This window comes from Anguilla rostrata, chromosome 8 (genome assembly GCF_018555375.3).
Source record: "Anguilla rostrata isolate EN2019 chromosome 8, ASM1855537v3, whole genome shotgun sequence".
NCBI lineage: Eukaryota > Metazoa > Chordata > Actinopteri > Anguilliformes > Anguillidae > Anguilla > Anguilla rostrata.
Genome location: NC_057940.1, coordinates 5,920,379 through 5,947,958, shown reverse-complemented (window position 1 = coordinate 5,947,958; position 27,580 = coordinate 5,920,379). Strand labels below are relative to the sequence as shown.

Below are 27,580 nucleotides of genomic sequence, written 5' to 3'. Positions count from 1 at the left end.
AGCCCCCAAAAAAAAAATCCAGTTTAAACTGTCCCCCCCCCCCCCTCAGCTACCCACTGCGTATTTCCCAAGCTGAAAGCTCCGCCTTCATCGCGGCGGGTTTCGCGTCGTTGGGCGTCGGGTGCGACGCCGTTTGCGTTCGGCGGCCATGTTTGCTGCGCGTCTGACAGACACGCGCGTACGCCGCGTCTGTTTCCGTCCGCCTCCCGCCACCCGCCTCTGTTCTGCTTCCCGGTAGGTGGGTTGCCACGGCCGCGATTTAATCAGAGTAACAGCCTCTGCAGTCACCCCCCTGCCCTCCCCCCCCCTCGTCTTCACACCCACAGAAGGAGCTGGAGGTAGCGGGAATCAGACAGGGATGTGAAGCGGGATGAGCTGAGGTGATGTCATACAGTCGCTAATAAAAGGGCCTGCAAGCTGCTGTACTTCCGTCAGACGCTTTTCACCTCAGTTTGGGGTCAGCTAGTACTTTCAGTTTATGTCAGTATTAGTGTATTATTAATTTAGTATTATTATTTCAAATTAAATAAGTGATGGTTCAAGTGTGTGAAAGTCATTCATGAACAGGATTACATTAATAATCATGAGCAGTCATCACATGATGCGGTGGCCGGTTGGGCGTCAGTGATTCTGTGGGATGTTTGGTCGTACTGCGGTCTGTGTGGACCACCGCACACAGTGTGAAAGGGCTGAAGGCTGAGTGACGATTCTGTCCCCCCCCCCCCACGGCCCCCCCCCCAGGTACCAGAACATCCAGAGGACCATGGCAACGGAGACGAGTGATGCGGAGAGCGGGGGACAGAGGAGCGAGAGAGCAGACAGTGAGACAGACTCTCCTCCACAGGCCAACGGTACAGTACACACACACACAAATATATACACTCTCACACACACACACATACACACAAATATATACACTCACATACACACACACACCACAATATACACCACTACACCATACACACACACACACACACTAATACACATGCACGCACACACCACACACACACAAATATGCACCACACACACATGCACACAACACATGCATGCACACACACACACACACTCACCCACAGAAACCAGCACACACACACATGAACACATGCACACACAGACACACACCCATAAACACGCACGCACAAACACAAACACGCAAGCACGCACACACACACATTCATGTGCTCAGATGCATGTGCATACATACAGACACACATTTTCAAATGTACACTCTCGTGTACATAAACATACGCACACACCCACAGACATAGACATGCATACAAAACAAACATTCCTTCACACACATACTGTGCACACATTGCCTCTGGCACACACAGCCCATACAGTACACACACACACACAGGCACACACTCTCTCGCGCGCAACAAAACAACACACAACACACACACCACACACCACATATACACAGGCACACACTCCCACACAACACACAACACACACAACACACACACACACACACATATACACAGGCACACACTCTCTCGCGCACATACGCACACACACACACACACACACACACACACACACACACACAAACACACACACACACTCCAGCACATACACACAACACACACACACACACACACAGCCCATACGTACACACACACACACACACACTCTCTCGCGCGCACACACACACACACACACACGCACACACACACGCACACACACACACACACACACACACACACGCACTCTCTTGCGCACATACATTATTCACAAACTCACGCGTGACCTGGGAATCAAACGGCAAATCTTCAGTTCTATTTTTGGTTTTTCCGTCAGAGCGGAAACCGGTGAATTATTTAAATAATCACGGCGTCGATGTAGCCGAAGCGCGGCGGTCTCTGATGTCAACAGGATGTCATCGGAACGTGGCAGCCTTTGATCACGCGCGCCACCTAAGCGCGTGATGGCGTTTGATAATGGATTCCGACTCGATGCGGGTGGGGCTAGCAGAATGCCGCGTACGCAAAGGCGAGGGACTGGCACAGCGGTGTGTTTCAGCCATTAGCGAGCGAACGGCATCCCAGCATGCATTGGGTGCCGTGTATAAAAAACGCCGGCCAGAGGGGGCGTGTTTAGCGGGAACCTCGGTGACCCGTTTCCTGGGCGACGGTGTCCGCGGTGATGTCAGCGCGGAACTCTGAGGAATGAATTCGTCGGCAGGTTGACGGCAGTTGGCAGAAGCGCAAACTCCAGGATCGGGCCGTCCTGCTATATTAATTACATTAAGCACAAAGCACAAAAAAAACTGGCAGGCAGCAGCTATTTCACGAAGGGCAACGGTGGCCCCAGCGTAGGCAGTTTAGATTGCCGTGGATGGGGGAAAGGTTTCATTACATTATATTACATTTATTAGGCAGACGCTTTTATCCAAAGCTGCGTACAATAAGTGCATACCGAAGGTCATTGGATCAACTACAACGCACAGGTCTGATAAGGTACAGTACTCATTATGTAACAGTTATTCATGGCCATGCACACATTAAGTCCAGTTCACACACTGAACATTGCACTCTGACCTAACATATGCTCAGTCAAACTGGGTGGCATGACGACAAGCTACAACATCAAGATAATGGTACAAAGTACAATATAAGTGCTGGATGGAGGTACATGTAACATGAAAGTGGCACAGAAGGTAGATAGGTAGGTTGACACATTGGCACATGTTGATATCACAGACAGGGTGGGGGGTGGGGGGGATTAGCAATCACAAACCAGAGAGGGGAAAGGGGGGGGGGTGATTTAAATTGAACACCAGATGGGAGGACATGCCCCCTCCATCACCCTCTTAACTCCCCACTCAGCAGTATCAGTATCCATGACTACACCGCTATTTGAGTTTCGGTGATCATTGCCTGTCCGACCGTCTCTCACGCTCCACGGTCACAGTTGTGTCCCTTTGTCCCCTTTTTCGGTTGTGTTCAGAGGTAAGGAGGGATCCTCCCGCGCCCCCGCCCAGCGGTCAGAAGGTCACCCAGCAGCTGCAGTGTCCCGCGGTCAAGTTCATCACCCACCCGGAGTTCTTCACCATCCTGCACGCCAACTACGTGAGTACTGACCCAGGACCTGTCAATCTGAGTACCGACCCAGGACCTGTCAATCTGAGTACTGACCCAGGACCTGTCAATCTGAGTACTGACCCAGGACCTGTCAATCTGAGTACTGACCCAGGACCTGTCAATCTGAGTACTGACCCAGGACCTGTCAATCTGAGTACTGACCCAGGACCTGTCAATCTGAGTACCGACCCAGGACCTGTCAATCATGACCCAGGGCCTGTCAATCTGAGTACTGACCCAGGACCTGTCAATCATGACCCAGGACCTGTCAATCTGAGTACCGACCCAGGACCTGTCAATCTGAGTACTGACCCAGGACCTGTCAATCTGAGTACCGACCCAGGACCTGTCAATCATGACCCAGAGCCTGTCAATCTGAGTACTGACCCAGGACCTGTCAATCATGACCCAGGGCCTGTCAATCTGAGTACTGACCCAGGACCTGTCAATCATGACCCAGGACCTGTCAATCTGAGTACCGACCCAGGACCTGTCAATCTGAGTACTGACCCAGGACCTGTCAATCTGAGTACCGACCCAGGACCTGTCAATCATGACCCAGGGCCTGTCAATCTGAGTACTGACCCAGGACCTGTCATTCTGAGTACTGACCCAGGACCTGTCAATCATGACCCAGGGCCTGTCAATCTGAGTACCGACCCAGGACCTGTCAATCATGACCCAGGACCTGTCAATCTGAGTACCGACCCAGGACCTGTCAATCTGAGTACTGACCCAGGACCTGTCAATCTGAGTACTGACCCGGGACCTGTTAATCATGACCCAGGACCTGTCATTCTGAGTACTGACCCAGGACCTGTCAATCTGAGTACTGACCCAGGACCTGTCAATCTGAGTACCGACCCAGGACCTGTTAATCATGACCCAGGGCCTGTCAATCTGAGTACTGACCCAGGACCTGTCCATCATGACCCAGGACCTGTCAATCTGAGTACTGTCCCAGGACCTGTCCATCATGACCCAGGACCTGTCAATCTGAGTACTGACCCAGGACCTGTCAATCTGAATACTGACCCAGGACCTGTCAATCTGAGTACTGACCCAGGACCTGTCAGTCATGACCCAGGACCTGTCAATAATGCTCATGACCTGTCAATCATGACCCAGGACTTGCAATCTGAGTACTGACCCAGGACCTGTCAATCATGACCCAGGACCTGTGACCTGTCAACTCATGACAGTCGATTCTGCTGACTGGGAGTCTTGTCTTCACTAGGGGTGACCATTCATTGGATTTCCGAAGAGGACATGGGCAGGCAGGCATTATGAACATGTTTTATATATATATATATATATATTTATATTTATATGTTCTATGGAACAAGCGAAACCTAACCAGACATTTTTAGGAAATTAGCGAGCCTGTTTTGATGGATGTTGTCAGGCCCGAAAAGAAGAAATGTCTGGGATAAAGAGGGCGTCTGGTCAGCCTCGTCTTTGCAGCTCACACAGCCTCTGGTTTTGCACCCAGCCGTGGCTGGTGGTGGTAAGAAAGGATTGGTTGTGCAGCTCGGTTGTGTCACGTCTGTCCTGTGGCCCTGATACTTCAGCCCCTCCAGCTCATATTAGCTGTGTGTTTCAGCACAGGGCCAGTTTGTACTGGTAGAGTAGAGTGTTACGGTTTTGGAACTGTGCTTGTAGCCGAAGGGTTGCAGGTTCAATTCTTAGTCAGCACACTGCATTTTGTGCCCTTGTAAGCGATGTGCTTGACCTGATCCGCTTCAGTAAAATATCCAGCTGTATAAATGGATGTTTAAAAAAAATATGCGAAAGTCGCTCTGGATAAGAGCGTCCGCTGAACGCCTGTGATGCGATGCGTTTGTAAGCGGTTCCCGCCGGCGCAAGTCGTCAGCGCTGCGGTTTCAGGAGCGGTCTTCCCGCCGAGACGACCGCGGTCGCAGTCGATCTGCGCGTCCCGATCGGACGCCGGCAGAGTGTTTACGAGCGGAGCTTCGTTTCCGTCTGACTGGCAGGTCATTGAGACCGCCGGCAGGAATGTGTTGTGACACGCTCGTCTGTCTGAGCGAATCACGCGCTGCTTCCCCTGGTCCAGAAACGTCTTTAATCTCCTGTAATAGTGTTTCATCCCCACGAGTGCTTTGCTTCTTTCTTTATTTTAAAACGTGCAGTCACACTTGTAAAGGCATCGCTGTTATTATAGAATCTGAAACAAATTGTAAATTAATTCAAATCGGGGTGTCAGATTCAGTATTTCAGATGTTGTGAACTGTGTTGGTTATCCATTATTTGCTGTACAGATGCACTTCCAGATGACTCACACTTGTTTTTCTTACTGTCCACATGTTAAGTCTTACATGTAGTGGCAGCATTTACTGAAAAGGACCTTTACCTGAGCATCACACCTGTGTGTTAAGCTGTATTCACCTGTGTTCACCTGTATGTTCACCTGTGTTGTGTTCCCCTGTGCTGTGCTCACCTGTGCGGTGCTCTTTCCCGTCTCCTCTGGACAGGGGGCGTACAGGATGTTCACCTGTGCTGTACTCACCTGTGCGGTGCTCACCTATGTGTTCACCTGTGATGTTCTCACCTGTGCTGTGTTCCCCTGTGCTGTGCTCACCTGTGCGGTGCTGTGGCTCCTCTCCTCCTGACAGGGGGCGTACAGGATGTTCACCTGTGTTGTGTTCCCCTGTGCTGTGCTCACCTGTGCGGTGCTCTTGCTCCTCTCCTCCTCACAGGGGGCGTACAGGATGTTACCTATGCTGTGTTTACCTGTGCGGTGCTCTTGCTCCTCTCCTCCTCACAGGGGGCGTACAGGATGTTACCTGTGCTGTGTTTACCTGTGCGGTGCTCTTGCTCCTCTCCTCCTCACAGGGGGCGTACAGGATGTTACCTGTGCGGTGCTCACCTGTGCGGCGCTCTTGCCCCTCTCCTCCTCACAGGGGGCGTACCGGATGTTCACTAACAGCACGTGTCTGAAGCACATGATCCTGTGCTCTTGCCCCTCTCCTCCTCACAGGGGGCGTACCGGATGTTCACTAACAGCACGTGTCTGAAGCACATGATCCTGTGCTCTTGCCCCTCTCCTCCTCACAGGGGGCGTACCGGATGTTCACTAACAGCACGTGTCTGAAGCACATGATCCTGTGCTCTTGCCCCTCTCCTCCTCACAGGGGGCGTACCGGATGTTCACTAACAGCACGTGTCTGAAGCACATGATCCTGTGCTCTTGCCCCTCTCCTCCTCACAGGGGGCGTACCGGATGTTCACTAACAGCACGTGTCTGAAGCACATGATCCTGTGCTCTTGCCCCTCTCCTCCTCACAGGGGGCGTACCGGATGTTCACTAACAGCACGTGTCTGAAGCACATGATCCTGCGCTCTTGCCCCTCTCCTCCTCACAGGGGGCGTACCGGATGTTCACTAACAGCACGTGTCTGAAGCACATGGTCCTGAAGATCCGGCGGGACGCGCGCAGCTTCGAGCGCTACCAGCACAACCGCGACCTGGTGGCCTTCCTCAACAAGTTCGCCGACACCCAGCTGGAGCTGCCGCGCGGCTGGGAGATCAAAACAGACCCGCAGGGGAAGGTGGGGGAGCCAGCAGCCCTCCGACACACTCACACTAACACTGAGATTAACACTGAGATTAATACTGACATTAACACTCACACTGAAATTAACACTGACATTAACACTGACACTGACATTAACACTCACACTAACACTGAAACTGACACTAACGCTGAGATTAACACTGAGATTAGCACTCACACTGAAATGAACACTGAGATTAACACTGACACTGACATTTACACTCACACTGACACTGACATTGAAGTTAACACTGAGATTAACACTGACACTGACATTAACATTCACACTGACACTGAGATTAACACTCACACTGACATTAACACTCACACTAACACTGACACTGAAATGAACACTGAGATTAACACTGACACTGACATTTACACTCACACTGACACTGACACTGAAATGAACACTGAGATTAACACTGACACTGACATTAACACTGAGATTTACACTCACACTAACATTGAAACTGACACTAACACTGAGATTTACACTCACACTAACACTGAAACTGACACTAACACTGACACTGACATTAACACTCACACTAACACTGAGATTTACACTCACACTAACACTGAAACTGACACTAACACGGAGATTAACACTGACACTGACATTAACACTCACACTAACACTGACACTGACATTAACACTCACACTGACATTAACACTCACACTAACACTGACACTAACACTGAAACTGACACTAACGCTGAGATTAACACTGAGATTAGCACTCACACTGAAATGAACCCTCACATTTTTTATGGAATGTTTTTTTTTTTTTAATTCTAAATCAGTGTTCTAGAACTCTATTGCTGTCAATCACCAGCAGTGATTGTGACATCAGCGTTAGAATGTTCAGTTAAGAACATTCTAATCGCACGTTTGTGACCTCACACATCTTAAAGGCCACGTTTGTTTCCGTTTTTCTGTACCAGTCCTTCTTTGTGGACCACAACTGCCGGGCGACCACCTTCATCGACCCCAGGGTCCCCCTGCAGAACGGCCGCCTGCCCAACCACCTGACCCACAGGCAGCACCTGCAGCGGCTGCGCAGCTACAGCGCAGGAGAGGTGAGCGGCTGCACAGTGAGTGACCCTCCTCTGTCGGCTAGCCCGGCTGCTAACGGCCCTCGCTAACGCAGTTCAGAGGGTGGACGTGGACTCATTGTAGAGGTTTCATAAAGGCACTGTGTGCTCCTAAAGCAGTCCTTTTGCAGTTGTATGAGTCGCCACTTCTGCTGTCTGAGAATATGTATTTAGAGCTGGAGGGAGTGTGTGGGTGCAGGTTTTTGTTGTAGCCCAGCACAGACACACCTGATTTTACTTATCAAGGTCTTTATTTCAGTCCGTGATTAGTTAACTAGTAGAATCAGGTTTCTGAGTGCTGGGTAAAAATGAGAAACCTGCACCCACACCGGCCCTTTTCAGATAAGACTGGACACCCCTGCTTTTGAGTTTGCTTAGGCATGTGTAGGTTGTGTGCAGATTTGTTTGGTCTATTTACTGTAGGCACGTGTAGATATTCTGTAGACATGCTCCGTATATGTTTAAGTGTGTGTGGATTTTGTTCTTACATGTGTGAATTATGTTTAGGTCTGTGTGGATTATTTGCAGACATGCAATATGTTTCAGCTTGTGTAGAGTATCTTTGTAAGAAAATGGGATTTTAAGTCTTAGAGCTGCTAAATGATCACATAGAGCAGGTTTTGTAGCCCTGCGCTGCCTGTGCCAGTAGATCATTGAGGCTGTCTGTGTTTTATCTGGTTTTGTAAACCTTCTGATTGACAGCTGCATTCCTGTCATTGTCTGTCTCTGATCGCTTCCTTTGATTGACAGGCGTCGGAGGTGTCCCGTAGTCGAGGGGCGTCTCTGCTCGCCCGTCCCGGGAACAGCCTGGTGGCGGCGGTGCGGAACCAGCACCACCCGGAACCCGTGCCCCTCAGTGAGTTCTTCAGCGGGAACCGGAGCGTAGAGCGGGGGGGGGGCGGGGGTGCTGTTGGGCAGGTCCAATTTCATTTCTGTCATACGATTCTCAAAAAAACATGTTTTTGTGTTAACACATGGAGTATATTTTAAAATGTATCTCATATATTTTGAATGTTACAGTTGAACTTCTTTTTCATATGGGTCACAGCCATGTTCATGTGCATTAAATCACATCACAGACTTACTATTGTGTTTGGCTTTTTCCTCATCTGCAGCTTATAACGATAAGATCGTGGCGTTCCTACGGCAACCAAACGTCTTCGAGATGCTCCAGGAGCGTCAGCCGAGCCTGTCCAGGAACCACGCCCTCAGGTAGAAGCGAAAAACCGTCCCCCTTTCCGAAAAATGCAGGTGCGAACGCGACGTGGCAGATGGACAGGGAACGTGTGGCACCTTACCCTCCTGAGACACTGCAGAAAAAAAAAAAGTATTTTTGATTTTTTAACATAATACAAGCGTCTTGGAAATCTAATTATTTAAAAATATATTTTTTTGTTTTAATTCAAGATCCTGTTGTAGTCTAGATTTCAGCATAGTAGAATATGTGGTTCTTGAGATTGAGACCAGAGCTGCATGTCCACTACAGGGGACAGAAGTGAATTTGGAGGTTGTCTTGGGAGGTTGTGCGGGCAGTGGCTTGAGTGACGTGTCCCCGTGTGTGTGACCCTCACAGGGAGAAGGTGCACTACATCAGGACAGAGGGAGCGCACGGAGTGGAGAAGCTCTCCTGTGATGCTGACCTGGTCATACTGTTGAGGTGCGCATTAAAAACAGAAACGCAGCTGACGCTGTTGGGACAGGAAGCTCGCGGTGGCAGCAGGAAGCAGAGTCCACGTGGCCGCTCGCTGTTTGTGTGACAGACAGAGATCGGATTTGTGCTGCTCTGAACAGCAACGCATGAGTTTTAAACAGCAGACGAGCAGCTGAAGAATGCTCCTGTGTTCATGGTGTAGCACGTGTGGGGCTGCGTGCATGACAGTTGACATTGACACTCTGACCTACTTGTAACACTCACACACTCACTCACCACACACACACCACCACTGCACTCACTCACTACTCACATTACTACTCATTCACCACCCTCACTCACAACTTTCACTTCCCCACTTACTCACTCACACACTCACTCTCTCAAACACTTACTCACACTACTCATCAACCACTTTACCCACTCATCACTCACACTCACTCACTCACTCCTCACTCACTCACCATACTCACTCATTCACCCACTGCTCACCCACTTTACTCACTCCTCAAAACCCACACCACCCCTCACCCACTCACTCACTCACTCATGTTTAACAGGCTGAAGATTCTCCACAAGGGGGGGGCTGTTAGCACTCAAGCAGCTGAATGGTGCTGTGCATCAATGACGTTTTTTTTTATGGTTCCCTCCCTCCCTCCCCCCCAGCCTGTTTGAGGAGGAGATCATGTCCTACGTCCCGCTGCAGTCCTTTCACCCCGGGTTCAGCTTCTCGCCCCGCTGCTCGCCTGGATCGTCGCCCCAAAACTCCCCAGGTGGGTGTCTGTGAGGGAGGGGGGGAGTCGCCCCAGAGCTCCCCAGGTGGGTGTCAGTAGGGCGGGGGGGTCGCCCAAACTCCAGTGTCACGCAGGGGGGTGCAGTCCCAGTGGGGGAGGGGGGGTCGCCCCAAAAGCTTCCCAGGTGAGTGTCTGTAGGCGGGGGGAGTCGCCCCAAGCTCCCCAGGTGGGTGTCTGTGAGGGAGGGGGGAGTCGCCCCAGAACTCCCCAGGTGGGTGTCTGTGAGGCGGGGGGAGGGGGGGGGATTGTCGGCCCCGAACTCCCCAGGTAGGTGTCTGTGAGGGGAGGGTCAGCCTAGAACTCCCCAGGTGGGTGTCTGTGAGGCGGGGCGGTGAGGGGGGGCTCCAGCTCGGCAGTGTGGACGGGTCACACGCTGGCAGTCACAGTGATCCTCTGTCAGAGCGCGCTGGGGAGAGACCGGCTTAGAGCCTGCATGTGCTGCACAAGCACGCTCCGCTCCTCAGAGCTATCCCATAATGCCCCTCTAATCAGCGCATAAGCTCCCTGAAACCGTCTGAGTTTCAAACACAAATGAGCTCTGAAGAGCTAGTAAGGGATCCCCTAAGAGAAGACCCGCTCATTCTTACGTCCTGTGGACAAATTAATCAGGGCTGTGAAGAACCTGCAGACAAAAGCCTGTTAGCAGTTTATTCGTATTTGTTTAAACGGTATCCAGGGAAACTCGGGTCCGGGAGAAATTGTTTGTTTGGGTTCACGGAGGATTTGTAAATTCTCACAATAACAAGGCCAGGTGAACTGTTCTGTGCCGTGACATGTCCAACTAAATACTTTCCCTGGAATTGCTTTTCAAATTATTGAGAGCATTTTTCACTGCACTAATGGTGGGCCCTGTGTGTCCTGTTTTTGCTTCCCAGTAAGTCACTTTGGGCTATGGTAATAATAATTAATGAGCATTTTAATAATTGGCAACACGTGTTTATAATACTTAACAATTTAGAGATCAGCCCCACATGCCCTTTAAAATCGTATAATAAAACTGGCTAGCTGTAGCTAGTTCTCCTGTGCTAGCTGCTACTCCTAAACCCTTCCAGTATGATTTTGCATACAGTGTGTGAACCCCATACTCTGGGTACAGACACTGGGTCATATGAACATTATGGCGTGTGTGTCTGTGTGTGTGTGTGTGTTCGTGTTCGTGTGTGTGTCTGTGTCTGTCTGTCTGTGTGTGTGTGTGTTTGTGTTTGTGTGTGTGTGTGTGTGTGTGTGTGTGTCTGTGTCTGTGTCTGTGTGTGTGTGTATGTGTGTGTGTGTGTGTGTGTGTGTCTGTCTGTGTGTCTGTCTGTGTGTCTGTGTGTTGCCTGTGGCTGTGTGTGTGTGTGTGTGTGTGTGTTCGTGTTCGTGTTCGTGTGTGTGTGTGTGTGTGTGTGTGTGTGTGTGCGTGTGTGTTCTTGTTTTTTTGTTTTTTTTGCAGGACTCCAGAGGGCCAGAGCGCCCGCCCCCTACCGCAGAGACTTCGAGGCCAAGCTGCGCAACTTCTACAGGAAGCTGGAGGCTAAGGGCTACGGGCAGGGCCCGGGCAAGATCAAGTAAGCGCACGCGCCACGGGAGGGAACTATACATCCGCACGACAACACAGGCCGCCCCCCGCTCTGCGTGGGTGGATCCCGCCTGGAAAGCACTGACCCTGGGTCAGCTCCAGAGGCTGTGCGTGAAGCTCTCCGGTGCTGTGACGGCGTTGGCGTTGTTGTGTTGCAGGTTGATCATCAGCCGAGAGCACCTGCTGGAGGGAACCTTCAACCAGGCCATGGCCTACTCCCGAAAGGAGCTGCAGAGGAACAAGCTCTACATCACCTTTATTGGGGAGGAGGGGTAGGTACCTGCTGCGCGAAGCTGTAGTCATAGTCTACATCACCTTTATTGGGGAGGAGGGGTAGGTACCTGCTGCAGAAAGCTGCAGTCATAGTCTACAGCATCTTTATTGGGGAGGAGGGGTAGGTACCTGCTGCGCGAAGCTGTAGTCATAGTCTACATCACCTTTATTGGGGAGGAGGGGTAGGTACCTGCTGCAGAAAGCTGTAGTCATAGTCTTCATCATCTTTATTGGGGAGGAGGGGTAGGTACCTGCTGCAGAAAGCTGTAGTCATAGTCTACATCACCTTTATTGGGGAGGAGGGGTAGGGTCCCGCTGCACCTGCCCCAGACAGACCCCCACAGTCTTAGAATGAGTCCTCTTGAATAAGTGCTCTGGGAGGAAGCTGTGGATCTGGTTTAAATTGTTTTAAATAAAAGAAATCGTTTGTTTATGTATGTGAGTGTAGTAGATATAATAAATGTCTGTTCAGCTCTTTCCCAGGGTTTTTAATCATTGTTTGACCGCGTCCCCCCCCCCCCCCGCGCGTAGCCTGGACTACAGCGGCCCATCGCGGGAGTTCTTCTTCCTGCTGTCCCAGGAGCTGTTCAACCCGTACTACGGCCTGTTCGAGTACTCCGCCAACGACACCTACACCGTGCAGATCAGCCCCATGTCCGCCTTCGTGGAGAACCATCTGGAATGGTGCGTCCTCCCCCCCCCCCCCCCCCCCCCCCCCCGGTCCTCATGCACGCAGATGCTTTATCCGCCATTTTCACAACTCATCAGTCAACATTACATTGCATTACATTGCATTACATTACATTACATTACATTACATTGCATGACATTACATTACATTGCATAACGTTACATTACATTGCATTACATACCATTACATTACATTACATTACATTGCATTGCATGACATTACATTACATTACATTGCATTGCATGACATTACATTACATTACATTGCATTGCATGACATTACATTGCATTACATTGCATTGCATGACATTACATTACATTGCATTACATACCATTACATTACATTGCATTACATACCATTACATTACATTGCATTGCATGACATTACATTACATTGCATAACGTTACATTGCACTACACTACAGAGAGCCCGAGGACTGAGAAAACACGAATGGTCTTAAGACACATTACAGTAACCATGGGGACCGTGATCGGCATGCGAAGGCAGCGCTTGGGTCACTGCAGTGAGAGCCGATGTCCACTGTCACAGCGCCACACCCGCTGTGTTTACCCAGAATCCTCCCTGCCCAGGAAGGCCTGTTTTACTTGTGGTCTCATTGCAGTAGAGATGATCGGAGTCTAAACACAAGGATGATACATCAGATCCCATTTTTTAAAAATCTACATTTAATGCTTCGAAGAGAACCCTTTGTAGGAACCCTTTTCATTTTTCTTTTTCCAAAATTCCAAGTTCGTGTTCTAGAACTCCATTGCTTTCAGTTACCAGTAGTGATTGTTACATCAGCATTAGAATGTTCAGTTAAGAACATGCAAAATAACTACAATAATAAAAATTATAATCTTTCATATCCTGTATGACCTTCAGTATCACAATTTTAACCTGTTTGTGACATTTGTTTAGGGGATTAAGCCTTTGTAACCCCTTTCATAAGTTGTTTATTATTCAGTGGATTTGATACTGGGCCTGGTTTGCATGCACATGTAGTTTAATTTTGTCGAAAACAATCTATAAACCCCTTTGGATTTTCAGATGAATGCGAATTCAGTTCTGTGCCTTGTTTTTATTAATGTTGTTTCTGACTATGTTCTGTCTTATCAGTCGCTCTGAGTAAACCTTTAATAAGAACATAAATTCAGGAGAAAGTGGAAAACAGGAGAACACGGTGGATGGGGGGATGGGGCGGGGGGGGCAGTGTAGGCAGGGGTGTCAGTAAGCGTGACTCAGCAGGGTGTCCCGTCTCCATGCCACCTCCAGGTTCCGATTCAGTGGTCGCATTCTGGGCCTGGCGTTGATCCACCAGTACCTGCTGGACGCCTTCTTCACCCGGCCCTTCTACAAGGCCCTCTTAAGGCTGTGAGTGACTCCCCCCCCCCCCCCCCCCCCCAACTCTCACCTCTCTCTCAACTCCTTAACTGTTAATATCAAGTTCCAGGGAGAGTTATATGTTCAGTGAGAGAGTGCAATTTTAAGGTGAAGTAATGATGTTTTGGGTACTCTTAGATGCTGACAATGGACCTCACCTTCACCGTGAACGAGGAGGTCTTCGGACAGGTGTGGCTCTTCCTGACCTTCAAATTGAATTCAGAACAGGAAGTGAATACTGCGCCTGATGGCCAAGTCCAAGAGGGCCTTTTTATTCGCTCCTGTGTTCTTTCCATCCTCTGTACTGTTCCATTTGGTAGCAGGAAGTTCTGATGCTTTTGTTGCTGTGTTGACCTGGGATTGTCTGCTTCAACCACACCCCTTCATGAATATTAACTAGGAGTTAGCAAATAGCGGCTCACTGAACTACAACGATAGCAAATACTGGCCTTTAAATGTGAAGAATAGGGACTTGCTTCCGCATTGGTCTGTACGGACTCTGATGTCACTTCCTGTGACAGGTGACGGAGAGGGAGCTGAAGTCGGGCGGGGCCAACGTTCAGGTGACGGAGAAGAACAAGAAGGAGTACATTGAGCGGATGGTGAAGTGGAGGGTGGAGCGAGGGGTTGTGCAGCAGACTGAGGCGCTGGTGCGCGGCTTCTATGAGGTACAGAACATCTGCCTGCACCTGACTTACATTTATACAGCACGCTATGACTACACCTGACTTACATTTATACAGCACGCTATGACTACACCTTACTGCCTTTATACAATGCGTCACAATAGTCTAGACACCTTTGTAGTATCAATTTGAACCATGTTATATGGTACTACATTTGATCCTATGAATACACTAAGCTTATTGCTATGACAATTGAACTATAATAGGTTGATAACAAAAGAACTGCTGGATTCACTTACTGTAGCTAAAATAGTGAACATGTACATACAGTCACTGTGGACATTTTTTATATATTTTGGGGAGCAACAAGAGTAGCATTTTTACAAAAAAAAAAAAGATATCATTGTGCTTGTCTGTAAAAACGAATCTACTCTCTGACCCCTTTCCCTTGTGTGTGGTGCAGGTGGTCGACTCTCGCCTGGTTTCGGTGTTCGACGCCAGAGAGCTGGAGCTGGTCATCGCCGGAACTGCGGAGATCGACCTGAACGACTGGAGGAACAACACTGAGTACAGAGGGGGTAAATTCACTTAGTACAGTACAGAGAGGATGAGTGTGCACTGGGGAGCCATACTTAGTACAGTACAGAGAGGATGAGTGTGCACTGGGGAGCCACACTTAGTACAGTACAGAGAGTATGAGTGTGCACTGATGGGCCAGTACATTAGAGAGAGTATTATTTAGTACCGAGGAGCCACACTTACTACGTTACAGAGAGTATGGTTTAGTACGAAGGAGCCATACTTAGTACATTACAGAGAGTATGATTTAGTACCGAGGAGCCACACTTAGTACATTACAGAGAGTATGATTTAGTACAAAGGAGCCACACTTAGTACATTACAGAGAGATGAGTTGTGCACGAGGAGCCACACTTAGTCAGTACAGAGGGATGTGTGCACTGAGGAGCCACACAGTCAGTACAGAGAGTATGGTAGTGCATGGATGGCCACCTTAGTACATTACAGAGAGTATGAGTGTGCACTGAGGAGCCACACTTAGTGCAGTACAGAGAGTATGAGTGTGCACTGATGGGCCACACTTAGTACATTACAGAGAGTATGAGTGTGCACTGATTGGGCCACACTTAGTACATTAGAGAGAGGATGAGTGTGCACTGAGGAGCCACACTTAGTACATTAGAGAGTGGATAAGTCAGCATTGAGGAGCCAGTTAGTACATTACAGAGAGTATGAGTTTGCACTGACAAGCCACACTTAGTACAGTACAGAGAGTATGATTTAGTACAAAGGAGCCACACTTAGTACATTAGAGCGGGGATGTGTCAGCACTGAAGAGCCACAGCTAGTATGGAGGAGGTAAGTAAGCAGAAGGATGGGCTGCTTAGGACAGTTAGTACTTAGTACAGGGGTGTGTAAGCACTAAGGAGCAAAACATAGTACAGGAGACCCTTATGAAAAATAACTGAGTATGTTGAAATGAAAAAAGCCAACTGACCTAACCGCAGTACTACTGTAACATAGTTATGGTGATGCATTTTTGAACACAGCTTGAGTCGGATGTTGGATACATGCTTTACAGCGTGTGATTTATAGAAGCACATGGGAAAATTTCTCCTTGTCCTTAATGTTAATTCTGGCAGCTGGTTTTTGCGCAGTGTACAGCTGTGATCCAGGGCATGTCGTAGGTGACTCTAAATCTTCAGGCGCTTGAGGGAGTCGCCGTGCCAACGGATAAACCCTGGATCTGGTTTCCGTTACGGGCCCAAGCGCGTAACTACCTGGCGTAACCAAAACGAATCACCTGCCGGGTCTGAGCGGGTTAGCCTCCCCCAGGGGACCAGCTTTCAGAATGGCGGTAGAGAAGCGGGGAGTCTAGAACTTTCCTCTCGCTTCAGATCGCGCGCGGAGTGGGCGCACAATCCGGAACTAAACGGCCCGTTTGCTGGCCTCGCGGCAGGAAGCCGAAGGAAAAACGAGTCTTCAGTTTTTACGTTTCGAACGGTCCGCTGGATTTTTCCTGCACGTGTTCTTGCTCTTCCGCTCGCATGTACGCATTAAACACGCCTAAACTCTTTGTGTGATGCATGATACAGGCTACGGGGGTCACATCCATTCCCCTCTGACATTTAGCAGCATTGTAGTGGCCATGTAGTGTAAGGTGCACCAGAATGTTGCAGGTTTGATTCCCAGGTAAAGCACTGTTGTTGTGCCCTTGAGCAAGGCACTAAACCTGCACTGCTTCGGTAATTACGCAGTAAAGTGTCCAGTGTCAATTCAACTCTAACAGAGTACATACGAGTCCAATAGGGACCATGTGTACTCTGTTAGAGTTGATTTTACACTGAAAATGTTACCGTGTACCCAGCTGTTTAAATGGATGCTGTGTCAAAATGCAAAAACATGTATGTGTAGGTCGTTCTGGATAAGAGTGTCTACTAAATGTAAGTGATGTAATTCCTCAAACAGGGTGCGTCAGTAGTGGCTCTTGCATGTGTACCCACAAAAACCCACCACCACACCCTGCCCAATACCTGTAACTTTCCCCCACCCCATTATCCCGTCCCCCCACCCTTAACCTGCCCCCCCCCCTGTTTTTGGTTCCAGGCTACCACGACGGGCACATGGTGATCCGCTGGTTCTGGGGGGCGGTGGAGCGCTTCAATAACGAGCAGCGGCTGCGCCTGCTGCAGTTTGTGACGGGCACGTCCAGCGTCCCGTACGAGGGCTTCTCCTCGCTGCGCGGGAGCAACGGCCTGCGCCGCTTCTGCATCGAGAAGTGGGGCAAGATCACCGCCCTGCCCAGGTATTATACACCTGTACATACACCTGTACACACATACATACAGACTGGGGCAAGATCACCGCCCTGCCCAGGTAATACCCCCTATACACACACTCAGACTGGGGCAAGATCACCGCCCTGCCCAGGTATTATACACCTATACACACCTGTACAGACACACATACAGACTGGGGCAAGATCACCGCCCTGCCCAGGTAATACCCCCTATACATACACCTGTACACACCTGTACACACACTCAGAGTGGGGCAAGATCACCGCCCTGCCCAGGTATCGCCCCCTATACATACACCTATACACACCTGTACACACACACAGAGTGGGGCAAGATCACCGCCCTGCCCAGGTAAGGCACACCTATACACACCTGTACACACCTACAGACTGGGGCAAGATCACCGCCCTGCCCAGGTAATACCCCTATACATACACCTGTACACACCTGTACACACACTCAGACTGGGGCAAGATCACCGCCCTGCCCAGGTATTATACACCTATACACACCTGTACACACACAGACTGGGGCAAGATCACCGCCCTGCCCAGGTATTATACACCTATACACACCTGTACACACACCTGTACACACACTCAGACTGGGGCAAGATCACCGCCCTGCCCAGGTATTATACACCTATACATACACCTGTACACACACTCAGACTGGGGCAAGATCACCGCCCTGCCCAGGTATACCCCTACACACCACACACACCAGTGGGGCAAGATCACCGCCCTGCCCAGGTAATACCCCCTATACACACACACACACACACAGTGGGGCAAGATCACCGCCCTGCCCAGGTAATACCCCCTATACATACACCTGTACACACCTGTACACACACGCGCATACAGACTGGGGCAAGATCACCGCCCTGCCCAGGTAATGCACACCTGTACACACCTGTACACACACACACAGATTGGGGCAAGATCACCGCCCTGCCCAGGTAACACACACTTGCACCGCCCTGCCCAGGTAACACACACACACCGCCCTGCCCAGGTATCACACAGACACACATACACACACACACACACAATTTGGAAATTCTGTGAGACCCTGTTGTGCTTCACTCATGAGACAGTATATCGCAAACAGTACGCAGTTTTCTGCTAAGCAAACTGCCTGTTCTCACCTGGTTGGACATACAACCTAACTGCTGGTATCCTGCATCAGGGGTCAGGGGCCTAATTGGGGTTTACTTTTAAGCCAAACACTTATCCTTAGTTTCAAAAATGTGTGTACTTGGATAACTTAACATGTGTGCAAATAGTTTTAAATTATACATGCTTCTAAAGTGATCCGTTCCAGGTTTAGATTTGCAGGGGTGCGTTTCTGCTTTCGTTAGCAATCGTAAGCTTGGCAGCCATGACCGTGTAACATGTGGCCTGATGCTTATATTATGGTGCATTAAGACGGCTTTTCCTAGAATGCCATGTATCTTGTGCTGCACGAAAACACAACATTCCTTCGACGGAGCAGAAAGAAAGCTACAGACAAGCGATGTTCACTAGGGGTGTAAGCCTCAGGCTTCACCACGATAGGGTGCCATTTTGATTTTTGAGCCAACAGTTCAGTATTTGGCCATATCACAAATTTTGCTACGATATGATCCAAAACAATCTGACTGATATGGTAAATGGACTGCATTTATATAGCGCTTTTATCCGAAGTGCTTTACAATTGATGCCTCGCATTCACCAGAGCAGTTAGGGGTTAGGTGTCTTGCTCAGGGACACTTCGACACGCCTAGGGCGGGGTTTGAACCGGCAACCCTCCGACTGCCAGACAAGTGCTCTTACCTCCTGAGCTATGTCGCCCCATGTAGGATATAGTAGGAAGTGGTCGATATATACTATATGATCCAGGTAACACAATCCTGTTACAATGTATGCAAACACCCAAAATGAGGTTGAGAGTGCAAAAACATTTTGACTTCAACAGAAGGAAAAATCACTAGTGTGCATGATGATGAGGTTGAATGATGAACGTATTTTTCTATGATTCATAACGATGCACACTGATTTTTGCACATTGTATCGACTGAATCAGATCATTTCCCTTTGAACCGAAACAGCGATCCGGATATGTTTGCATAAATGGGTTGTCCACACTACCGCCTTGACCCTGCTGTTAACTGGTCAGTCTTCAGACCAAAAAGACATGAAGGGTCGATTGCAGTGTGCTTAGCTGAAGTTTAGAACTCGGGCTGAAATCCCTAGGCCGCCAAACTGCATCATAACTGGAACAGCTAGTCCTTATTTCACAGACTGGGAGAGTCTAGGGCGCAGTGATCTTCACTACTGGTCCTGGAGAGCCACAGGGTCTGCAGGTTTTTTGCCTTGATATCAGCAACCGATTCAGAAACCAGGTGAGGTGAGTTAACTGTGCAATCGGCTGCTTTAACTGATCAATGAAGTCCTGAGTGGCAACTAAAAACCAGCAGACCCTGCGGCCCGCCAGGACCAGGACTGAAGTATCAGTGGTCTAGATCAGTGATTCTCAACCCTGGTCCTGGGGACCCACTGCCCTGCATGTTTTAGATGTCTCCCTGCTCCAGCACACCTGATTCAAATGAACGGGTCATTATCAGGCTTCTGCAGAGCTTGATGACGACCCATTCATTTTTAATCAGGTGTGTTGGAGCAGGGAGACCTCTAAAACATGCAGGGCAGTGGGTCCCCAGGACCAGGGTTGAGAAACCACTGATCTAGGGTTTTTGCACCCCAGCCAATCAGGCTGCAGTCGAGCCGGTCTCTTTCTCACGGGTTCTGCTTTTTACACAAATAAAGGCTGAGGACCAGCATGCCACTCACACTGTTTGTGTTCTTACTGCGGCTTACTGGGTTTGCTTGACCCACATTTTACACGCTCTGTCGCACGCACGCACACGCGGTGTTTATACGGCTTACGCGTGGCCATTTCGCGACTTCCCTCGCGGCAGGAAGTGAGGCCGCCGCCCTGCTGTCACGCCACCGAAGCTGGAATTCGCGAGAAAAGAAAAAAAACACATTCCCGCCCTCGTCTCCACTCTTAAGCTGAGAAAGGAGCTGCTGGCCGCTAACGAGCTTTCTGCTAAAGGTTAAATCTGTCCGTTCGGTTGCTTTGATTCTGGTTTTCGTCGGCAGTCGCTGACCTGGGGACCGCAGCGCAAACAGTCGCGTTGAAAAAAAAAACTATTCGCGCCCTCCGAATACTGCGCAAGTAAAACGTCTTTCGTAATGACAAAAAAAAAAATTATGTATAACCTGAATCATATGAACCGTCCGCCGTTTTCTCTGACCGTTTGCTGAGCGAAGGCGTCGGCCAGGGAACAGTCGTCGTTAAAAAAGCGTAGTGCGGCCGCTCGAGTCGAGCCAGGCCGTGCGGTCGAGGCGTGATCCGGCCCGGAGGTATCACGACATGTCGTGACTGAGAGGCAGGGCTGCTCCTGTCACGACAGCGAAAGGAAAGAAGTTTTTAGCGCGTAGCTGGAGTGCAGTTAGCATTAAGGACACCACAAAAAAATGTTTATTTTTATAGCATAGAAACACCAACGTAATCATCTCCACCGTTCATAACCAGTTAAGTGTCCAACCATTTGTAGATGTTTGCCTGTTATATGTTTGATTAATGATTTAGGTCAAGTGTCAGTTATTAATTCATACTTGATGCAACACCATTAGCTCATGTCTGCTCATGATGTAACAAAGCTGGAATCTACCATAACCTTTTGGATCTGAATTTCAGCATTTGGAGTCTGTACCTTTTATTTGGTGAGCAGTAAAGCTTCTTGTCCTGAGTGGCCAGCCATAAAAAAATAAAAATTTTATTAAAACTAATTCCGCCATGTCACAGAATAGCGTGGGATATTTATCATTGCGGAGTGTGCAGGTGAGACAGGTGTAAATAAGGGTGGAAATATGAGACGGGCGGGGCCGTGCCAGGAAGTGGGGCTCCAACCTGAGTCACACACATCACTGCAGAGGGTCTTCAGTTTGACTTTATTATCGGTTTACTCAGCAGTGAAATGCCTCTGGCCTTTCGCTGTAATAAATAAACACAATCCCCATAGATGACATAAAACATTAGCCCACCTGAAAACATGACAGTGTGCATTAAAGACGCATCATATGGAGCTCTTTTCCCCTTCGTACACTCGATCACACACAACTGTATAATGGCCAGGATGTGGTGCTGCAGGTCAAGACAGAAATAAATAAAACGCACTCAAACCAAGATTGACCGCAAAGTAGCGGGCTTGAATTCAAATAAACTTATGTAATATTTATGTACCATTTTTTATGCTGCGTTCTGTCCCCTTACAATCTAAGAGCCTCATTCACGGATCCATGCCAAGACTCCCAGATTGTTAGGTTTTATTTTTTCTAAATATTTTTTTGGGCTTTTCAGCTTTATTGGACAGGACAGTGTAGAGAGACAGGAAGAGCAGGGGAAGAGAGAGGGAGAGACGTGCGACGAAGGTTGTGCGGTCGGGACTCGAACCGCCGGCGTCGCGGCTCGTAATGAGCATGTGGACAGTGCTCTACAGGCTACACCACGAGACACCCAGCAGATTGTTAGGTTTTAGACATGGAGCATTTATTTTTTGAGAGAGACAGAGACAGAGAATTGCTCCAGTTTTAGCATGTCGTCCATTTTGTGTGCGTTTCAGGGCACACACCTGCTTTAACCGGCTGGACCTCCCGCCCTACCCCTCCTACACCATGCTGCACGAAAAGCTACTGATCGCCGTGGAGGAAACCAGCACCTTTGGCCTGGAGTGAACGGGACGGGACAGGACGGGACGGGGGGGGAAGCCCCCCCCCCCATTTTTTGTGTCTTCGTTCAGTGGACTGGAAGCAAATTCCCTTTTTTTCATATGAGTATCATTTTTAACTGAGAGTTACCTCTTTTTTTACAATCTGTATATGACGTGTAATTTGGGAAACAAAACAACGACAAAAAATAACTTGCATGTACTGTGTAATTCACCTGTTGTAATGTAATTTTTTTTGTTTTTTGGTTTCTTGGGGGTACGAAACGTTATGTACCGACATGTATGCAATATTTAATATTTAATACCTGGTGCCAGCCTGCAGCGCCTTGACTACCACCAATATTACTACCCACAATGCAATACTGGACGCCCCAAAGCAAGTTTGCCGCTTTGTGCAAAATGACATCCTGTCAAAGATGTTTATTGATGGGAACCACAGCTGAATTCGCCGTGGCTGTCAAAGAACGTTCAGTGATTTTCGAAGAAAGCTTTTTTGTTTGGCTTGTCAAAAGTTTTTTTTTTTTTTTTTTTTCCAGAATATGGAGGATTTTATTTTTTTAGGCTGTGTGTCCCATTTACAGTTAAAGTCACAGTGAGCCAGACAGAAGTTAGACCAGCACTAGCGTCCGCTATATGACACATACGCAACCAAAACAAATCTTTCAAGGGGGGGGTGATTTTTGAAGGGCGGGGAGTCGATTTGATTGATGTCGAATGAGGAGGGGGAGGAATGCGTGCCCTTGCGTGAAAGGACAGTAATTGGAGCAGAACGGAAATTTGACAGACACTTGATCGACGTTGACGGCCGCTGGTACTCGTTTTCCAGGAAGTGGAGGGAAAAAAAACCCTTGAAGTGAAAATACACAAGTATATTGGTATTTTATTATTTTTGGACTATGTACTTTTAGGCATGTTCGTGTAGTTATTGAGAATTGACCAAATTGATGAGAAAGCTCAGTTTGATTTCACTGTGACTTTTAAGTGGAGCGCGCTGTGTTATCGGCAGACCTGGGTCAAATACGTATTTTGTTTTGGATTGAAAATACTTTTCTACGCTTTTCTGATCTTGTCTGGTGTATTGGAACCAATGAAATACTCTCAAAAAAAGTGCAGAACCCTGGCCTTCTGGTCATATCGGCAGGCTCAGTTTACACCAGGCAAGATCAACAGAGCACAGATAAGTATTTGACCCAGATCTGGTTATCACAGAGCATTGCCTCCATGGCTTTGAGAGCCTGGGTGTGTCTTGCCTGGGGAACTCCCGGGGCGTTGTCGTTGTGGACATGCAGTGCAGAAATTAGGGGGAATAAGAGCTTCTCTCTTATCAGCAGTGGCTACTCAGTGAAGCCCTGCACTGAGGTCTGGGAGATGGGAATGTTCTTCTTCTGTGGCCTCCCAGTGTTAATTCAGCTGCAAGGCTGCTCAGCCTTGGTCATTATAAGCCTTTATAACCCGTTATAACCCTCGTCCTGGAAGGTCACAGCATCTGCAGGGGTGCTTAACCCTGGTCTTGGGAGGTTTCAGCATCTGCAAGGGTGGGATTCAACCACTACATCACATTTATTTAGCAGACGCTTTTATCCAAAGCGACTGACAACGAGTGCATACCGAAGGTCATTGGAACAACTATAAAACACAGGTCCGAAAAGGTACAATACTCTTTGTGTAACAGCTATTCATAGACATGAACACATCAAGTCCAGTTCACACAGTAAGCATAGGCTAGGTCAGAAAGGTATGGTAAGTCAAACTGGGAGGCATGACGACGGGCTACAGCATCAAAATAACGATACAAGTGCAATATAAGTGCTGGATGGAGGTGCAAGTGTAACATAAAAGTGCTGCAGGAACAAATTGACGGATTAAAGTGATAAGAGCGATCCTAGATTGGGAGTGCCCTGCAGAGCAGTGACAGTTAGTCCAGGTACAGTCTGAAGAGATGCACCTCCCTTGTGGGGCCACAGCACCTGCAGGTCCTTACTCAATCTAGAAATGCAATCGCTTATTTTAAGAAATCGTGTATTTTATTGGAGCGGTTTTGCTCGCCTTGCCAGGATCGAATGTGTTCGTGGTTTTTGACGGGAGCAAGAAAATGTTGCGGGCAGTGGCCCTCCCAAGTTACCAGAGTAGGGGCTGGTCAAAGCAGCGTGGGTCTAGAGCCTGCAACCTTCGTCCAAGAGACAGAGAACAAAATGCAAAAATGCACTGCGGAAAGGTTGAATATGGCGTGTACATAAAGTATCGTAAGTTCTGTTTTGTACTTATTTTTTTTATTTTATAATCTTTTTTTTATTATGTTCATGAAAGTTTATATTATATATATATTCTCGTTTTTAATGTACACTTGCCCTGGGGAAAATTTGAATGTTTGATTTTTGTAAAGAATGTCGGTTATTTGATGATATTTTCGCGGGAAGATGAATACATCACTCCTGTATTTAAAGGTGTTGTGTTTGTTTTGGAAACACTGATGGGACCAAAGGTAAATTTCACTGAGAAGAAAGATATTCCTTAAGGGTTATTCTTATGAGTAGGTGAACTGTATCTCTGAGTTGATTTCAGATGTTATGTACGTCATTTCACCATTTGAATCACGAGCACGTCCATGTAAAGCAGGGGTGGGCAATGCTGGTCCTAGCGGGCCGGTGTGTGTGCAGGTTTTTGATTCCACTAATTAGCCTGGCTAAATAAGCTAACTGGCTGTGCACACCAACACTGGCTCACTCAGTAGATTATATCACAGTAAAACATTGCATATAGGAACACAAGAACAGGCTTCAGCTGTCATTCATGCACAAGAAATGTAGCTAAAAGGTCAGATGGTGTAAATGTTAAGGCTAATTAAGCAATTAAGGCCAGAAGTTGGCATGAGAAACAGAAACAGATATGGCCCTCGTTGCCCACCTCTGACGTAAAGGATGCCTTCACAGCAGTGAATTTAACTCCAGTCTCAATATGTGCAGTGCATTATGGGCCCTCAACTGTCTTATTGGCGTCGCCTATTCATGGCCACCCATTCACATTAATCCACGTTTATTTATTTTTTACCATGGTACTGTTAGCATCTTACTGAGCACCCCGTGACAGTTGGTTTCTGAATGTCTGTTAGTGCATTAATACTGGCTTTGTGTCCGCTCCTATGGAAAGGCATATTCTTTTAAAATACTGGAGTGTCCGTACTGTAGATGTCATCAACTTCTACGTAAAGGTGCATTGTGGGAAACCAGACATCTCCTAAGCCTGTTACCACAGAGCATCTGAGTGTAAACATGAAGGCATTTTCCTTTTTATTATATTTCCTCTTTAGTTTGCCAACGGTAGTTGACACATGTCACTCCCAATGATTTCGTATGAATGAATTGCTAGACTAGCTAGTATGCTTGTGATGCTTGATGTTTGACTGATGTTTGAAATTCATGTTCACGACCTTCATGTACCCTGTTTTTGGCCAAGAGTTTACACTGGTAGACTGAGGAGATGAGCTGGTCTATGTATCTGCTGCAGAAACTGGTCCCAAAAAATGTATTTTTCCTTCATCGTGGACTAAATATATCTATTTATGAGGAAAACTATAAGCGTAATGAAAGTGCAAATATACTTGATAAGGGAGGGCATTTAAAGTATGCCTTTTACAGAAATATACACTGGGAATGCAGTGAATAATTCAGATATGCAGTAACTAATTTTAGACAAGAGATTTCTACCAAACAAATCTTATTGAATTATATATACATGTAGATTTATTCCAGTGTAAAGAAGTATTCACATTTCACACAGCAACAAAGAATCTGGAAACTGGTATTTTTCATGTGTGTGAAATCAAAATACAAAATAAGCCATTGCACAAAAAACATGGCATGTTTTTTCTTGCTTTTTTATCTGTGTATGAGGCCTTAGCATTCTGCTTTCAGACAAATGTGAAAAGAATTAGTTCCATCTCCATCATCCTGTAAGTGTTTGACCGTTGATCTTTAACAATTCAGATGATGTATTAATTGGATTAGATTGGTCAACTTGCTGTTTGATCTTAAATTTGAATAACATATTTGGCAAGTGTTTATTATTTTCTCCCTTTACTTATTACTGTGACTATTCAACATCATGTTTAACTAATGCAAGAAAACTTTTTCTAAATAACTGAAGCATAATTTGTTTAAATTGGTTATTCAAAGTTATGGAAAATATTACATTATGTTTGAATTCAGGCCTTTTTAATGCCTTGTGTCTCTCTGTGTCATGTCATCCTCCATTTTGTTTTACAGGAAAAGTCTTTCATCAGGAGAGATGACTACTCATTTGAGAGTTCTGGTTTGTCAACGGGTTACTCAATTCTCAGGCCTTGCTTTGGATGAAATACTACTGTAGACGGATGTCAATAAACAATCACTTTGTAACACACACAGACATATCTGTTATCTTTTCTTTTTCCCCTAATAGGCTACTTTGATGGATTGCAAGTTCGCACACTTGGGAATATGGGTGCAAATTCCATGACAGTCACGTTGCATTCTCGTATATACGACAAATTCCCATGCACATACCATTGTTCCAGTTACTGAAGTTGTTGCAGACAATGTGAGTGTCACTGGGAAACCATGCAAGGGTAATGCCTCACACGTTGTTACACCTGTAAAATGACACAAATAAATCGCAATTGTGTCATGGAAACTGTTGCCATGAGAAAAAAAGAATAGCATGATATACACTGTGCATAATGACTGGTGATGCAGTGGCAGGTTAAACTGTGGTGAAGTGAAGACCTTTGCTGTGTATACGCTATATAAATGGATGCAATGTAAACGCTGCTGTATTTAGAAATTTGCTCTGGATAAGAGCGTCTGTTAAATGCCTGTGATGTAATGCTGTTGAAGTAACACTGTTTAGTTATTGTGGACAAGCTCTTTTTCAGATGAGGGAAATACAACAGTGTATTTGGGTGATACGAGTGAGTAACTAGCATGATTAATAGTTAAATATTTTCCTTAAAATTCATTGAAGTAGGCTTCAGTTTATTTGACCTTTTGTATCTACGTGTGTGGTTCTGTTGCTGCGATATCTTTTTCTACCAGCAGATGGCAGATTTTTGTGTTCTCGGAACTGTGAAACCTGTCGAAGCCGGACTGTGCACTACAGTAGAGCACGGCACGAGATCCAAAATGTTCACGGTCCAGGCAATCGAAGGAATGTGTTGCATTTCTTTGAAAACTATTATGTAAGGCTTATCTAAACAAATTATGCATGTACAATAGAAAT

General features: G+C 47.6%; 2 protein-coding genes across 2 annotated transcripts in view; both read left to right on the top strand.

Moving 5' to 3' along the window:
- The window catches only part of hecw1b (HECT, C2 and WW domain containing E3 ubiquitin protein ligase 1b), a 58,841-nt gene extending 44,738 nt beyond the window's left edge, over nucleotides 1-14,103 (top strand). Inside the window, exons 12-23 of the mRNA XM_064345547.1 lie at nucleotides 742-851; nucleotides 2,953-3,074; nucleotides 6,470-6,655; nucleotides 7,609-7,743; nucleotides 8,509-8,614; nucleotides 8,874-8,970; nucleotides 9,332-9,415; nucleotides 10,076-10,182; nucleotides 11,636-11,750; nucleotides 11,920-12,033; nucleotides 12,566-12,718; nucleotides 14,001-14,103. Of these exons, the coding sequence (XP_064201617.1) occupies nucleotides 742-851; nucleotides 2,953-3,074; nucleotides 6,470-6,655; nucleotides 7,609-7,743; nucleotides 8,509-8,614; nucleotides 8,874-8,970; nucleotides 9,332-9,415; nucleotides 10,076-10,182; nucleotides 11,636-11,750; nucleotides 11,920-12,033; nucleotides 12,566-12,718; nucleotides 14,001-14,103 (1,432 nt within the window). The remainder of the gene's footprint in view (nucleotides 1-741; nucleotides 852-2,952; nucleotides 3,075-6,469; nucleotides 6,656-7,608; nucleotides 7,744-8,508; nucleotides 8,615-8,873; nucleotides 8,971-9,331; nucleotides 9,416-10,075; nucleotides 10,183-11,635; nucleotides 11,751-11,919; nucleotides 12,034-12,565; nucleotides 12,719-14,000) is intronic.
- Nucleotides 14,104-14,255: 152 nt separating this feature from the next.
- LOC135260303 (E3 ubiquitin-protein ligase HECW1-like) lies at nucleotides 14,256-26,725 on the top strand. The gene is made up of 5 exons (XM_064345546.1): nucleotides 14,256-14,297; nucleotides 14,630-14,776; nucleotides 15,198-15,312; nucleotides 17,360-17,558; nucleotides 22,223-26,725. Exons 1-5 carry the CDS (start codon nucleotides 14,256-14,258, stop codon nucleotides 22,332-22,334), a joined length of 615 nt encoding a protein of 204 aa, XP_064201616.1. The 3' UTR covers nucleotides 22,335-26,725.
- The last annotated feature ends 855 nt before the right edge of the window (nucleotides 26,726-27,580 follow it).